Genomic DNA, 16488 nt, shown 5'->3' with positions numbered 1-16488 from the left:
TGACAAGTGGTTGGGCTCTGGGTGAATGAGAATGTGAAATCGCTGGCAGTGCTTTTGCGGGGTGCGGCTGCATTGGGTTTTTGGGGTGCAGCTACGTCGCTCTGGACAAGGGACTTCAGGTTGGGGTACTTCAGCAGATTTGTGACCTAAATTCTTTTGGCCCTGGACTGGGCTGCCGACTGAACGTACAACCCAATGTGAAGCTGACCACCCACATGCTTCTCAAAGAGCTCAGTGTAGGATTCTAGGCTATTCTGAATTCCCATCTGTGTGAGCTGGATGGTCCTCTGCCTGAGCTTCGAGCAGAGCATAGAGGCACTGCTCTGTCCCTATGCACAGCTCAAAAGAGGGCTTGGGGTTACCTCTGTGGGATCAGGGTGAGGGTCTTTACATCTTCGAGTTTTCAGTAGCGGTGTAGCAATTCCATTATGTGTGTCAATAATATTTCCTGGCATACAGCCTCATGCCATGTTGGCAGCAATGCTGTCAGACTTGTAGGGTCATTTAGAGAATTATAAATGGTTTTGTCCAGGTTTATATGATGTTCTAATTTGTAGGACAAGCAGCGAAAAAAAAAAAATCCACACACAGTACAAAAGTTATGACCATAATTGTAATTTAGGCCCAAAACACACTGTGATTGACTGGAGAGCTTGTAGGTTTTGGAGATGAGCAGATCCTTTTTCCAAACTTTGACCTTTCTATCATTTTGGTAGAGGTTAATTGTAGTTACAGAAAATTGTTGTCAGCCTTTGTATTTTTTTGCAAATTCCAATCTGCTTTTCATTTCTTACTGCCAATGATCAGTTTGTAATATGATTTCAAAATTTCTGCTTTCCATCTTCTTCGAATGATATATTGTGATGTCTTCACTCCTGTCCCATGGAATTTCCGAAGTTAATTTTAACAACAGACCTAAATACCACTTGAAGCTGTGGAATTGCATATGGATGAAAAAAAGATGTAGACAAGATGTAAAAGTTATTTGAAGCTTAGACCATTATATTTTTCTAGCATTAAATTCAACATAAAGCACTGGTAATCCTAATGCAGCAGCAGAATTATCATTTTATTTTATCACAACATGTCACACTATCATTTACCTTTTGGATTTAAATATATTTTATATATATATATATATATATATATATATATATATATATATATATATATATATATATATATATATATATATATATATATACACACACACACACAATAGCTGTATATGTTGTAGACATAACAATGCAAGTACGGTTCCTGTATTGTCTAAGGAAAGTAATTCAAGTCATTAAAAAACTGCAGTAACACATGCAGTAATAGTGTTTTATAATAGTGTCATTAGAAGTGTCATTCTGTGCTGTATTTACATCTACTTTTAGATCCTCCTAAGAGAGTCTCAGTGTACATCAGTCCCTCAGGTGATATAGTGGAGGGTAGTTTAGTGACTCTGACCTGCTACAGTGATGCAAACCCACCAGTGGAAACCTACACCTGGTATAAAGAAAAATCTGTTATAAGAACTGGAAAAACCTACACCATCTACATGACCAGCTCTGAGCACAGTGGGAACTATGTGTGCGAGGCTAAAAATAAACATGGACATCGGTTCTCTACGGCCGTGTCTCTGAATGTCCTGTGTGAGTTAATGATACACTATGCACCATCATATAACTTTCTTTATCCTCAGTACTCTGATGCATCATTTAAGATCTTTCATTTTGTAACCTTGACTTCTTTTCTGTTTCAGCTCTTCCTAAGAGAGTCTCAGTGTCCATCAGTCCCTCTGGTGAGATCGTGGAGGGCAATTCAGTGACTCTGACCTGCAGCAGTGATGCAAACCCACCTGTGGAGACCTACACCTGGTTTAAGGGAACAAACTCTGTGGGAACAGGAAAAACCCACACCATCAACAGGATCCACTATGAAGATGGTGGAAATTACATGTGTGAGGCTAATAATAAACATGGACGTCAGTTCTCTACGGCCATGTCTCTGAATGTCCTGTGTGAGTAAATGATTATTGATTATAGTGCATTATACTTTTTACCCTTAGCAGTCTGAAATTTATTTCTTATATTCTTCCATTCTTGTCTGTTTAAGATGGTCCAAAAAGTGCCTTGGTGTCCATCAGTCCCTCAGGTAAGATCGTGGAGGGGAGATCAGTGACTCTGACCTGTCACAGTGATGCAAATCCACCTGTGGAGACCTACACCTGGTATAAAGAAAAATCTGTTATAAGAACTGGAAAAACCTACACCATCTACATGATCAGCTCTGAGGAGGGTGGAAATTACATGTGTGAGGCTAAAAACAAACATGGACATCAGATCTCTACCGCTGTCTCTCTGAATGTCCTGTGTGAGTAAATGATGTAAATGATGATGCACTATTATCCATTATATAACACTTTTTCTGATCAATACTTTCAAACAATATTACAATTTTTTCTTCCTTGTTTGTTTTACATCCCCCAAAAAGTGCCTCTGTTCTTTACCCTCAGTACCCTAAAACATCATTAAAAGTGTCATATGTATCTTTTCCTTCTTGTCTTTTTAGATCCTCCAAAAAGTGTCTTGGTGTCCATCAGTCCCTCAGTTGGCATCGTTGAGGGCAGTTTAGTGACTCTAACATGCAGCAGTGATGCAAACCCACCTGTGGAGACCTACACCTGGTTTAAGGTGAATGAAAGCTCACCTGTAGGATCTGGACATAGTTACAGCTTCACGCTGAGCTCCAGCAGCAGTGGATGGTTTTATTGCACGGCTCAGAATAAATATGGGAATCAGACAGCAGCTGCAGTGGTTGTTGCTTCAGGGGGTAAGTTGTGAATACACTGGTTTCTCAAACAAAATGTATTGTTTTTCCGTGTGCAACGTTTTTCTAGAAAACCTTTACCTCTCTCTCTTTTTTTTTCTAGGTCAAGTTTCAAGTTTCATCAAGATTTTGGTTGTAGCTATTGGAGTCATCCTTTGTGTGTTTGCAGCACTTCTCTTTGGACTTTGCTGCATAAGGTAATATCTTTTTTCCAAAAGGGTGGGTGAACAAGAGAAAAAATCTTAATCAAATCATCCTTTGGTGTGCTTTCATTTCGTAAATATTTCGCACAATTTTGTGCAAAATGTTTAAGTGAGGCATTTATTCAAATTTAAATTGTATTTGTCACAGGACCACGCCATTTTTATTGTTTTACGTGAATATACAACATGTGAACATGAAAAATAGAAATACAATAGAAGGATTAAAATAAAGTAAATCAATAAAAATAAATATAAAGTATAAGTATATTTAAAGTATAGTATAACTAAAAAGTATGAAGGTTAATAATAATATAATATATTATATATATGCACACACTAGAAAAAAAAGTGAGCAGAGTTAATGTGTCAAGTCCTGAGTTAAAGTGACAGTCCAGAGTAACACCCATTTTCTGTCTGGAAATGTCTGGCCAGAAGTGGTCTTCGTGAAAGAATTGCAGCCAAAAAAACAAAACTCCGAAACAAGTCTCAACTGTGCATAGAAATGTAAGAACTAGGAGCAGAAAAATGGCAAAAAATTCTCCAGATGGATGAGTTAAAACAAAATTTAATTTGCTGTAGCAGGAGGCAAGTCAAGTCAAGTCAAGTTTATTTCTATAGCGCTTTTCACAACGGACATTGTCTCAAAGCAGCTTTACAAAATTTAAGAGTTAAAGTGAACAATGTGTATTTATGATGAGCAGCTGTGGAGACAGTGGCAAGGAAAATCTCCCTTAGATGTTATGAGGAAGAAACCTTGAGAGGACGCAGATTTTAAGGGGAACCCATCCTCATTTGGGAGATATCAAGAGTGTGATTATAGTCTTAAAACAATACAGAACACTGGAAAATGAGATCTAACATGAGCACTGGAGTGTGTGTGATTATGAGTAATGTCCTTTCTTCCACTCTAATACAGTCAATTGAGGTTATGGTACCAGGAGCTACTGAGCAACTCAAAAACATCATGATAGATCCAACACCAGCTTCTCCATGCCAGAGCCTTTAACACTCATAGAGGTCTAATGTCCAATCTCTACATCCAACTGGTACTGGCACTGGTACATCTCTAGATGGTATGGGATAAGTGTGATAAATGTGCTGGACAGCGGTACAATATTTTGTGTATCAGGCAACAGTGAAGCATGGTGGAGGTTTCCTGGAAGTTTGTGTCTGCGTTTCTGCAAATGGAGTTAAACGTTTGGTCAGGAAAAAATGTGTCCTCAATGCTAAGAAAACACAAGCCTATCTATTATGCAATACTGTCAGGGCATCAACCAATGTCATAATAAACTGTCTTCAGCATAGAGAACAAGTTGTCCTGGAAGTAATAGTTTTGACCCCCACAGAGCCCTGATCTCAACAACAACTCGTCTGTTTGGGTTTACAGGAAAATATAGAAGGATTTGAGGCAGCCTACAATCACAGAAGATGTGGTTAGTTCTTCAAAATGTTTGAAGCAACTTACCTGTGTTAGAGAAAAACTGGGTACCAAAAAGTTTTCCTAGAAAAAAGTGATGTTGTTTTGCAGGCAGTAAATAATGATTTGATTTGGATTTCTCTTGTGTTCAATTATTTTCCATTTTGTGAAATTATACAATTATTAGCATTAGATCAGATTCTCTTTACCTACAACACTAATAATGAGTTCATAATGACTTTGTTTTTCTAAAAGAAGGATGAAGAAGCAGACAACACCTAATCAAGTGGTAAGCTCAAAACTCATTTCTCCATCACTATGCTGAGTGCTTATTCTACTGCTTTTTATTGTTTCTTTATCCCTTGGTTTTAACAAATATTTTAGGGTTCCCGCTAGGGTGGATGTCTGGGCTCTGTGCCCAGACGGAATTCATTTGTGTGTGCAGTCTTTACTCTCAGATAGTCATTACTTTCCTGGTTTACATTTTACTGGCTTGGAATTTTCCTATTGATTTAATGGACATTCACCTGAATTTTGATCAAGTAGACTTTGCTAATCACAAGTGCAATAAATCCAGTGGCTGAGCTCATTATTAACATGTTTAACTGACATTTCTCTTGGTTTTCTTAAAAAATGCTTGTTGGTAAGATTTTGAACTTTTGATCGGAAGGTCTTGAGTTCAAATCCCAACACCACCAAGTTGCTACTGTTGGGCCCTTGAGCAAGGTCCTTAACCCTCAACTGCTCAGTTGTATAAATGAGATAATTGTAAGAAGACTGGAAACAATGCAACATGTTAAGTGTGGGAAGCTCATCCATTGCAACCATAATAGGCAATGACTGTTGTGAAATTGTGCAAAACGGTGCACTTCAGGATCCCTGCTCCCTCTGGGTGGAGGTCCCAGACATTCTGGGTGTCAAAACGTGTTATTATTGTGTTTCCAACACTGCTCCTCAATTCCGAACCCCTCCCATTCAACAAAGTTCTCCAGTGTTCTTTCAGTGTCCACTTGTACAGAATGGGCCTGGTACAACAGATTTCAGGCATAAAACATGGAACAAGGCAGCAATGTGCCAGTGCCACAGTAACACTAGCATGAAGGTGACCTCATCGATTTGTTTTAGAATCTTATTAATAGCAGTGCATTCATGCTCATTACCCTGGGGGTGATAACCATAGGTCATGCTGTTGATGATTGACGGGTCAGCAAAAGGGGAGCAACACAATATTAGGCAGTTGGTCATATTGTTGTGCCTGATCAGCATACGTGAGATGTGCAGTCCATTGCAATCATGTTTGTAGGCCATGATAACTGTGCCATTTGGAATTGTTATTGCATTGTGACCTGGCATACGAAGAGGTCCAGATGCAGAGCGGTACCAATGTGGTAGAACTGAAAACAGTTTTATAACCATGAATCTGTGCAGTTTCAGTAGCAGGTCATCTACATCTCCAATGCTTGAGACTTTAGTTTAGAATTGGAGATATTCACAGCTTTTTGCATTCTATCGATTTCATTTGATCGCAAATGAAGATTCTAATATGAACGTATGGAATTTTTATTTGACTTCATACAGAACACTCACTCGACTCCTCCCGATGGTCCGTACATATCTCTGGATCCTCGATTCATCTCTTGTGATTATTCCAATCTAACAGTGAGTGCTTTCATTTAACATTCTCATGCATTAATCCTCCGGTTTCCAATGACATATTTTTACATTCATCACAATTTTATTTTCTAGACTCCAAGAAATCAACAATGACATCGTCACCATGGATACCTGGAGAATGAGAGAGAGAGAGATTAATGCAGAAAACTCTGCATTGATATGATCTATGAAAGTCTTTGAAGAGCTTTGCGTTCATGAACAATATATCATATGCGACTGCGCTGAGTTTGTAATTCCCTCAAACTTGATGCTGCAGTGAAGTTGATTCCCATTTACATTTGTGAAAATGACCGTGTTGATATCACAGTGTAATTAGATCGAGCTTTAGCTGCAAAAACAGAGGTTAGTGTAAGAAAAAAACCCAGAAACAGAGGGTTTCTTAAAAGAAAAGCCAATTACCTCATACAATTTGTACTTTAGCAAAGTATACTTGACAGTAATACTGCATTTTTAAAAGCCAAAGGATCGTCACACCAAATTCTGACTATGTGTAGTTTTTTTCTACAGCGCTTTGTAGGTTTTAATGTGCTTTTGCCAAATAATGAGATATTACTTATAGAATTATTGTATTACACTTTCAGTAAAAACTTATTCCATAATTTTGGATCCAAAACCTTGGAGTAAAAGTGCTGTGCAGACGTCTTGGGTACCTGAAAAATATACCAGGATTAGCTGATGTGTGTTGCAAATGTTGTGCATTTGTGTTAAATTGCTGAAAGAATAAAATACTGTTTTAAGGGAACAAACTGTATGTTGGTGTCCGTCAATATAACTGTACCAGTTGTCAAAGTGTCACCTTCTACAAAACACTGCTGGTAGTTTATACAAAAAATTTAAAAAATTTAAAAGATGGACATTTTGCTCATTTGACTGATGATATAATCAATACAACTGACAAAAATATGACTTTCCAGTCAATATCCCAGAGCCAAAAACACTGAGTGACCGTATCCTCCTTCTCCTCCTCTTTTATAAAGGTTAATAGTAATAAAGGGAAGATGAGTAACATGTCCAGCCCACTTGTTGCTTGTGGGTTAATGAAGTGCTATCTCAGATTTCTTCCTCTTTTCTTTTTTCTTTTCTGTTTTATTTCTGGTGACCCCATTTCAATCCTTCTCCTTTAAACACAAGTTTCTGCACTTAGGGTTTCCCCGTTTAGGAATGAATTGGTTTAGTTGTTTATTTTACACATGAATATTCGAATCATCAAAATACAGATGTTGTGTTCTCATATTGTTAATCAGAATCATAAAAAGTTCAATCATATCTACACTCAAACACTTGGTACTGTATATTTACTACAATCGCCATATCATGACCAGCGAACCGCCTGCTATTAAACTGATACCCGGGCATGTCAGACTGTAGATCACCTTAACTCTGTGTGTATCTGAGAGCGAGAGAAGGTTAGATTCCTGAATCCTATTGATACAATCAAACACGTGTACATTGATACAGAAAGAGGGCGCTGTTCTGGGGTCAGTTTTTGTCCCCATTAATAAAACAGGAGAAACGGATCGAATCCAAACTCGATTCACTTCAAATCAGCCAAATGAAATGAAATTCATGTTCAATTAAAATGACAACTGAATATATTTTTTCCGATAAAACTGAACAGAGTTCTTTCCTCTGTGATAATTATGCAGACAGGATTGATGATGTCACTCAGCCTGACTCCTCCCCTTCTTCTGCTGGTTTTTCTCATATTTTCAGGTGAGTTATTTATATAATTTATAAGTCAACACTGTTTTACTTATTATACATATATAAAGGTCAAATAAAATTCAAGTGAACGCAAAATTGTATTATACTGCATCCGAATACGTTCAGTACAATCGAGTTCCTTCAGCTTTGTGTTAACAGTTTGGAGAAGAACCACATAGAGCAGGAAAGATCATGCTTCCGCAAACCTTTTGCAATATAGTATATATATATATATATATATATAAATACATACATAAAATATGTATGTATGATCTTTATAAAATTTATGTTTATTCAGCTTCATCACTTCTGTGTTTTTTCCTTTGTGATGATCTCTCTCTCTCTCTCTGTCTCTGTCTCTCTCTCTCTCTCTCTCTCTCTCTCTCTCTCTCTCTCTCTCTCTCTCTCTTTCTCTTACCCCTTTTATACTGTATGACCTATGGAGCTTCTCAATGTGGGATTTGTATTAAGAATGAGCTCAGATTTGTTCAGTGGAGAGTTTATGCAATGTTTCTCACAAATGCATGCATGTCTGATTCATAAACTTCTGTTTGTGTGTGTGTGTGTGTGTGTGTGTGATGTTCATCTTGCTGTCTATAAAAATAAGTAATGCATAGGAATTAGACGTGGAAATGATCTCACTCTCTGGTACAGAAAGTACCTGAGAGCTACACATCCGGTATCAGCACATTTCTGCTTCTGTGTGTTTGCAGGAGTCGAACCGTGGGTTGTGAATTACACATCACACCACATCTGTGCTCTAAAAGGTTCTACAGTGACTCTGGGATGCAGATATTCCTATCCAGATGGTTCCACGGTTCAGAGCGCATTCTGGACCAAAGAGCTGTTTACAGATAAAAAAACACCTGATCTGTCTTTAGACTCAAACTACAGTGGCAGGGTGCGGTACCTCAGAGACTCGTCTGACTGCAGTCTCACCCTGAGTGATGTGAGAGAGCAGGACCAGGGCACATACAACTTTCTAGGTCAAAATGGAGTTCGACTGTCTGTCACGGGTAATCAGCTGAATTAGTAGCACTGTACCTTTATCACATTAAAACAAACAAACACTGTACATCAAAAATTAAACCTTTTTGAATATATAAATATGAAAAGCTTTAGCTATCCAGAGGGGTCAAAAGCTAAATATACTGTACAAAATATTAGAATGTAAAAGTAAAATTCCTTTAAATGCACATTTTCCAACATCCTATGTAATGAGTCTTTACCATGAAGACCATGAAGAGGTCTCACATGATTTTTTTAATATTGTTTTTTTTTTCTTCTTGGATGACATTTTATACTGTCAGTTGATGCATTTATTCTATATGGAAATGAATCACGGAGATTTATTAACCACTTTGATATGGTACCAGTGGATTCCGAACACAAGAGGTCGCTAGTGTACAAAGTGTTTAAAAGCTTTGAGTAATGGTCATTTTTTTTATAAAGAGTTAAAGAAAAGCTTCAGAAAGAGTTATTTAGGCATCAGTAACACATTAATAAGAAAGGTTTAGACACAATCCTGGAGCGAGCACTGTTTCTGCTTAAAGAATATCGTTGGCATGATGGGAGGTAACTTAGTCTGCAATGTTTAGGTAGGTAGATCCAAGTTCTCCAATGTCTAAACTTTACCTTAATCCTGGTTTTCCCATAGTCCGTCCAGGTAAAAATTATATACACCAATCAGGCAAATGGTCAAGTTGTGATGCAACATGCTCATTGTAAGAGCTTTATAGTTGTGTGTTTGTCAGCATGGGCTCTTGGGCCACTCTGCAGGTACGCAGCATCATATATACTGTGTGTTCTGACTCCTTTCTGTCGTTGGGGAATCAGACTGGGTGGTCTAGTCTTTGCTTCCCACATGCATCAATGATTTTGTTGCCACGTGAGCCTGCTGTCAGCAGTGTTGTCGTGGTGGTCTCCCCTGCAGAGCTTCTTCCATATGCTAACGTCGCAGTTTTCCACAATGGCATCATTAATCACTCATTTCTGCACTAGACCATTTCATGTAACAGCCTTACAGAAATCTAGATGTAGAGCGTTTCTTTAGTGAAAGCCTAATGTTATTTGCCACTTTGATGATGTTATGAAGAAATAAAAATTACACACACACAGCTGTAAAAATGTGCATTATTTAACAAGTTAAGATAAGAGTAATCTTTCTTTTTTATAGTGCCTTTAAAAGTAGCATCTCAAAGCGCTTTCCAAGCATTAAAAAAATACAAATAAAAATAAAGATGAAAATAAATAAATAAATAAATAAATAAATAAATAAATAAATAAATAAAATTATTTAATGTACAGTAGATTTCGAAGAAAAAAAGAAAAAGAGAAAGAGAAAAAGAGAAAAAGAGACCACCAATAAAGTAGATATCTGATATTTCATTTCTCTCTAGTATCTTGTATCGCTAACTGCATGCTTCATCTCTTTTTCTTATTCATAGAGCTTTATGTGAAGATGATTTCTGGTAGTGTGGTTGAGGGAGATAATGTCACTGTCCAATGTACAACCACCATTTGCAGACTGACTGAGACCCCGACAGTAATCTGGTACAAAAATGGAATTCCTTTATCCTCTGTGTCATCCTCTAACTCGCTACATCTGCCATCAGTGAGACAAAGTGATGCAGGTCACTACAGTTGTGGTGTACAGGGACAAAGTTATTTCTCCCCTGCAGTCAGTCTCGATGTCCAACGTGAGTACAGATTTATTCATTTACTCACTTATAAAACTAAAGATCCTGTACCGATCAGCTTGCTGGTTTGTTCACATCCATCTTAAAATAATCACTTGCAACATTTGTGGACCCCTCTTGGTTTTTAAAAATCTGTAATTATCCCCGTGCCAAAAAATAACAAACCCACCTGCCTGAATGAATATTGCCCCACTGCCATCACCTCGCTGGTCTAAAAGGTTTTTGAAAGGCTTATAAATACATCATCTGCTCCTCCATTCCTGTTATCACAGCTCCTCTTTAGTTTGTCCAAATTGGTCTATTGGGGATGCCATTTCTAACATCCTGCACTCCTCTCTCACGCACATCAACAGCAATAAAGGGGAATAATGTGAAGCTACTTTGACTAAAGCTCAGCCTTCAATAGTTCTCCACAATCTGATCTCCAAACTCAAGGACCTTGGACTGAATGCCACCTTTTGCGACTGGGTCCACAACTTCCTCACAGACAGACTTCAGGTGGTGAGAGTAGGCCAGTTCACCTCCAACTCCATCACCCTGAGAGTAGGAGCCCCTCAAGGCTGTGTCCTGGGACCCCTGTGGCAAGGGTGAGCAGTTTAAATATCTTGGAGTACACATCTCTGAGAACCTGACATGGTCTGCTCACACACAAAAAACGAAAGCCAGACATGTACCAGCTTCGGCAGCTGAGGAAATTCAAGGTTTCCCCAGTAATCCTGGAAACCTTCTATACTGGAGCTATAGATTATAGATATTCTGGCTCAGCGCAGCTCAGTTTGGTACAGCAATTGCCCCAAACAGGACTGTAAAGCCCTTCAGACCTCAGTGTCTGCTTTACCCTCTGTGCAGGAAATATACAACAGTCGATGCAGAAACATGGCTGTTAAAATCATCAAGGACCAAAATCACCCAAGTAACTGTCTGTTCAGTCTGCTGCCATCAGGCAAGTGCTTCCGCAGACATCTGAATGTGAGCATGTGGATCTGAACTGTCCCATATTCTGCATCTGCACAATGCAACTTACACTGTCATAATCATTGCTACTGTTTTTATTCCGTTTACCTCCATCACATGTTGCACTTTGTACTTCCTTTTGCACGTCTAAATAGTTTTGCACTTTTTTAGATTCCACCTCATCGGTCTATGATATATTTTTTCATATTTTCTCTTACTCTTTTCTCTTACTCTTTTTTCCCTCTCATTTAAAAAAAAGATTTTATACTTTATACCTTTTATTTTTATTTAAACTTCTGAGTGGCCGATCGGGTTTTCAAGTTGTATTCTGCAGATAACTACGTTTTCGACAAATCTTGAACCTTGAATTACATATGATTATTGTAACAATTTGTAGCGTCAGTAAAAGTTATACCTGAATAATATTTGTTTTCACACAGCGAGACAAAGTGGAGTTCTATATATAGTTATTGTTGGAGTTGTGGTCGGATGCGGATGCACATTTGTGAGGTGAGCATACGTATTTTTTATCAATTTGCACAAAATATCTGCGATATAAACACCCTGATTATTGTTCGTTTTTATTAGAAAGGGAAGAAGAGGTTCGGCTGATGATAGGTCCAGTCCGGTAAGTGCATCTGTAACAGAACAGAGTGTGATATACTGATTTGATAGTATTTTGACTAAGCATTAGGAAACACCAGAGTCTAGTCCCAAAACCTAACTTTTAGCTTTTTAACATTTAATTGCTAAACATAGGCCATGTATTAAATACTGGTCTTAGAAACAACTTCTTTACTGGGACAAAACTGGTAATTTACATTCTCACAGAAGCCAAGGACCCAGTGCGAGGGTTGGCAACCCACGGCTCTGGATTTTTTGTTACACATTGGACAATGTTTCAAAGGGAACAACCTTTATTTTAATGTTCAAGGAAACAGATCTGACCCTAAAAATATTTTTTTTATATTTTGTCATCACGTACTGGCTTTTTCCCACAACTGTCCCTGGTGGTCTAGTGGTTAGGATGCGGCGCTCTCACCGCTGCGGCCCGGGTTTGATCCCCGGTCAGGGAACCAACCCCAGCCACTCTTAGTGCCAGGCCCAAGCCCGGATAAATGGGGAGGGTTGCATTAGGAAGGGCATCCAGCGTAAAAACATGTGCCAAATCAAACATGCGCATGATCCACTGTGCGACCCCTAATGGGAGAAGCCGAAAGAAAGTTTTTATCAATCAAACAGTAGCTCATACTGAGATCCAGACCCCTGTACTCACAAGCTAACTATGGATTGATCTACAAAAAGGAAAATGTCAGGTAAATTCAGAGCTCTACGTGGACTGGTTTATTCGCTTTCACTGCTAAAGATGTTAGCCTTAGCTTGTTTGATATGTGGTGAGAAATTGGCAAACAACAAAAAAAAGAAACGTCGAATGACATTTCCAAAGCACACAGAATTTGCTGAGATGTACCACGCTGGAGATAAACGGAAAATAATCATTTCAGGTCTGCTGCAGAAAACTAAGCAAATTTAAATGTATTAAGTCCAAACTTAACAACACTTGCTAGCTTTGTAGAAAGGCGTTCACAGACGGACAATATATGAAAGAATTGTTAGTTCAAACATCAGAGCATCTATTCTCAGACTATAGACAATTTGCCTCTAAATCACACTAGTGCCGCCTAGTGGTGAAACTGTCTATATCAACTATCTTACATCTGCATGAAACAAATTGGATTATATTTCTTGTAGGGTGAAATATGTTTTGCAGCTCCAGGCAAATTATATTTTGTGGGGGAGGGTCCAAAATGGCTCTTTTGCTCACAAATGTTGCAGGCCCATAGGGAGGGCAGGAACCAGAACAATTTATAACTGTCGATTGTTTGGACAGAAACGTTGGTGCATATACGCAGAGCAGGAGGTTAGAGTGATGGTTATTGCTTTTAAAAGTTTTATATACAAGAACAACATCGACATCGGCAGGTAAAAAACACAGGGCAATCGGTGACAGGGACACTAGACTCATAGAGGCAGGAAATCTTGGACAGTACCACAGAAATAAACATAGCAAAAAAAGTCGCTAAACTTAATACCAAACAAAAATATCTGACTGCACTATGCTAACAATTGACAACACATATGTGGTAAAATGTAGGTGCACACGCAACCTTACTTGTTCCAAAACCAAGTGAGCTAGCATCAGCAAAAGAAACAGCAATCGGCTAAACAAGGCTAACAAACCAAGAGCAATGGGCAAGAAGAGCTAAAAGGTCTGATACAAGGGATTCAGGGTGCTGCTTATAAACAACGACGCCTCTTCTCAGGGCTCCACCCACAGTAACACATAAGCACAAGAGACAGCAAAGCACAACAGAGGAAAAGAGAAGAGATAGGGAAAACACAAAAGCAACACTTTTTTTTCTATGTAATCTTCACACAGGTGATTCAACCGATTCATAGTGATGACACGTACACAGCCCTTAATCTTCAGACCAGATCCACCAATGATGTATACCACACAATTGCAGTAAGTGTCTTCACAGATACATCTCACCCAGACATTCAGGTCTGGAAAGAATCACATGATTTATTTTTTCTTTCTTCCACCCAGATTGTTCCTCAGAATCATCCTGATGACCCCCTCACAGCTTTGGATTCTCAGTCCATCTCTCCTGATTATGAAGTTTTAAACGTGAGTGCTTTCATTTATTGATCACTTTGGATATCGCATTTAAGGCTACAGTGATGTAATGTTAGTATGATATTGTTGTCATGTGAAAAATACTTCAACACTTCTTCGAATCTGGTGAGCGTTTTTTTTCGAGAATGTCTCAACTTGAATCTTTCCACAGCCTTCCGAGATGGAGTCACGCAGTAAGAACACCAGTAAAGGCTCTGGATTCTCAGTTCATGCCCCATGATTATGCAATCATTGGATAAAGCATTTAATGCTACAGTGATGTAATGCGGATATTCTACTGTTATGCTAACTCCAAAAAAAAAAAAAAACATGTGCTACCTTGAGATTTCAGGGTTTGTTGTACGAATGGCACCACCCTTTATCGTGATTTTATTCACTAACAGTGAGATCAACATCGATACCATGTCCAGAGAGAAAAAGAAATTAAGAAAGAATGATGACTGGAGCTGGAATACTTCAAACTGTGGATAAAAGAAAACATGAGAGCTTTACTTTTATAAAAAAAAAAAAAATATATATATATATATATATATATATATATATATATATATATATATATATATATATATATATATATATATATATATATATAGTGTTATGTATGCGATTTGCCCTTGTCCTGTTTGCATTATATTATTTCATACAATTTATCTGTATTTTACCTGCTACACGCACATTGTATTTTAATAAAACTGCATTTTTCGAGATAATAAATTTAAGTATCTTGGAGAAACTCCAGTATTATTTATTTAATATTTATTATTATTTATAATGCTGTATATATGCTTTATAATGCTGTGGTGTAGAAAGAGGTACAGTAATAATATACCAATAGCATTGAATAACATGCGACAATTTATATATAATAGCCGCCAAAAATGTAGCGGTGAGATGGATGCGATTGAATACAGGTGAAAGTGAACCGTGTCAGACTTGGGCTCATTGGGGGAGGCTTAAAGGAGCAGAGCATGGGTTCTGGTGAGAATCTATTTGCGTAAGGCTTCAGATATGTGGAGATCTCCAGTCCTTGTCTCTGTGTAGTAACTTCAAAACAACTAAACTCCTCCTGTGAAAATTTCCTAGATCATTGTTAAAGTTGGGCCCTGGTATAGATTTTGTTTATAATGGATTGTTTTACACTGAGCAGACCAACACTATCTTAAAAATACACTATATTTCCAAAAGTATTTGGTCACCTGGTCATAATTACGGTATGTGATTTTTGAGCATCGCATTCCACATTTAGTCCCAATTCACTCTTATAGTTCTCTTCACTCTTCTGGGAAGATTTTGGAGTGTGCTTCAGCCACATCAGCCACAAGGATATTTCTAAAGGCAGGTACTGATGAAGGTGAGGAGACCTGGGGTGCAGTCAGCGTTCACATTCATCCCAAAGGTGTTCAGTAGGGAAGAGTTTAGAGCTCTATAGCAGCAAGATCTTCATCTCCAAAGCATGTAGGCCAGATCTTTAATGAGCTCACTTTGTGCACAGGGGCATACATTTGGAAATATAGTGTAACTTGAAGGAAATGACATCATCTGCAGTGAGCTAAGCAACACCAATATTAGAGTTAGCAAGTGTTCGAATTCTATATCAACAATTCAGAAATGAACCAATTCAGAATATTTCACTATAATGCATGTGTATAATAAGCATTGTGAATAAAAGTTAGATGTTTTTCACTTGTTAAACATGTTTATCATATTTGGTCATTATGAACCGTGTTTGTGTGTGTGTGTGTGTGTTTGTGAAGGGCAGTAGTCTGTGGTCAGACGCTCTGACCACCATCTCTATAAAAAGAAGAGGAAACCAAAGTTGAGTCATCAACAAGCTTTAACACTTCCCGCAGGGCCTCTAATACTCATTATACCAATAATATGAATAATGTATAAATATAGTTATTAAAATAACGTGTTAAAAATGTTTGACAGACTTGTTACAGACAGTAATGAAATATCACCCATCACCTTTTCGCAGCACCACGCCGTGCTCCCCCAAATACTGTGTTATAGTGGAATGACCCATTTCCACAGTAGGAGGATCCTACACAATATACAACAAATATATACAACAAATACAACAAATGATGTGTATAACAATAAAAAAAATGTTGTCTGGATCATAAATGAATCAATGAAAATAATTCACACATACTAGAGACACATCAGTGCCAATCATGGGACCAATAAGGTTAAGCAGTAAAATGCTCACATTCATAATTAAAAATTACACAGATACAAATAAAAAAAAATAAACAAATTTCAGAAAATTAGATACAATTCAAAATACTCTAGTTTTAGTTGGTCCGAATTTCCACT

The 16488-nt window shown here is 37.9% G+C and overlaps 2 protein-coding genes and 1 long non-coding RNA gene across 3 annotated transcripts; all 3 read left to right on the top strand.

Annotated features, from left to right (window-relative positions):
• Positions 1-331: 331 nt before the first annotated feature.
• Positions 332-2831, top strand: LOC124378590 (B-cell receptor CD22-like). Its single transcript, XM_046838319.1, has 5 exons — positions 332-377; positions 1383-1640; positions 1751-2008; positions 2104-2361; positions 2560-2831. Exons 1-5 carry the CDS (start codon positions 332-334, stop codon positions 2829-2831), a joined length of 1092 nt encoding a protein of 363 aa, XP_046694275.1.
• Positions 2832-2925: 94 nt separating this feature from the next.
• On the top strand, positions 2926-6240 carry LOC124378489. Its single transcript, XR_006924249.1, has 4 exons — positions 2926-3014; positions 4693-4726; positions 6016-6096; positions 6184-6240. It is a non-coding gene; the product is annotated as an uncharacterized LOC124378489 (long non-coding RNA).
• Positions 6241-7758: 1518 nt separating this feature from the next.
• On the top strand, positions 7759-14669 carry LOC124378414 (protein sax-3-like). The gene is made up of 8 exons (XM_046838110.1): positions 7759-7824; positions 8529-8831; positions 10263-10514; positions 11909-11978; positions 12057-12096; positions 13909-13995; positions 14080-14160; positions 14321-14669. The coding sequence occupies exons 1-8, from the start codon at positions 7767-7769 to the stop codon at positions 14387-14389; spliced, it is 960 nt and encodes a 319-aa protein (XP_046694066.1). The 5' UTR covers positions 7759-7766; the 3' UTR covers positions 14390-14669.
• The last annotated feature ends 1819 nt before the right edge of the window (positions 14670-16488 follow it).

The sequence above is a fragment of the Silurus meridionalis genome, chromosome 24 (assembly GCF_014805685.1).
Source record: "Silurus meridionalis isolate SWU-2019-XX chromosome 24, ASM1480568v1, whole genome shotgun sequence".
NCBI classification, from domain to species: domain Eukaryota; kingdom Metazoa; phylum Chordata; class Actinopteri; order Siluriformes; family Siluridae; genus Silurus; species Silurus meridionalis.
This window is presented reverse-complemented; position numbering and strand designations above follow the sequence as displayed.

Excerpts from the sequence above, each read along its gene's own strand:
- LOC124378590 (XM_046838319.1), top strand. The coding sequence starts at position 332 with ATGCACAGCTCAAAAGAGGGCTTGGGGTTACCTCTGTGGGATCAGG. Across the intron at positions 1,641-1,750 it reads CGTGTCTCTGAATGTCCTGT|CTCTTCCTAAGAGAGTCTCA; the intron begins GTGAGTTAATGA and ends TTTCTGTTTCAG. Across the intron at positions 2,009-2,103 it reads CATGTCTCTGAATGTCCTGT|ATGGTCCAAAAAGTGCCTTG; the intron begins GTGAGTAAATGA and ends TGTCTGTTTAAG.
- LOC124378414 (XM_046838110.1), top strand. The coding sequence starts at position 7,767 with ATGATGTCACTCAGCCTGACTCCTCCCCTTCTTCTGCTGGTTTTTCTC. Across the intron at positions 12,097-13,908 it reads CTGATGATAGGTCCAGTCCG|GTGATTCAACCGATTCATAG; the intron begins GTAAGTGCATCT and ends ATCTTCACACAG. Across the intron at positions 14,161-14,320 it reads CTGATTATGAAGTTTTAAAC|CCTTCCGAGATGGAGTCACG; the intron begins GTGAGTGCTTTC and ends ATCTTTCCACAG.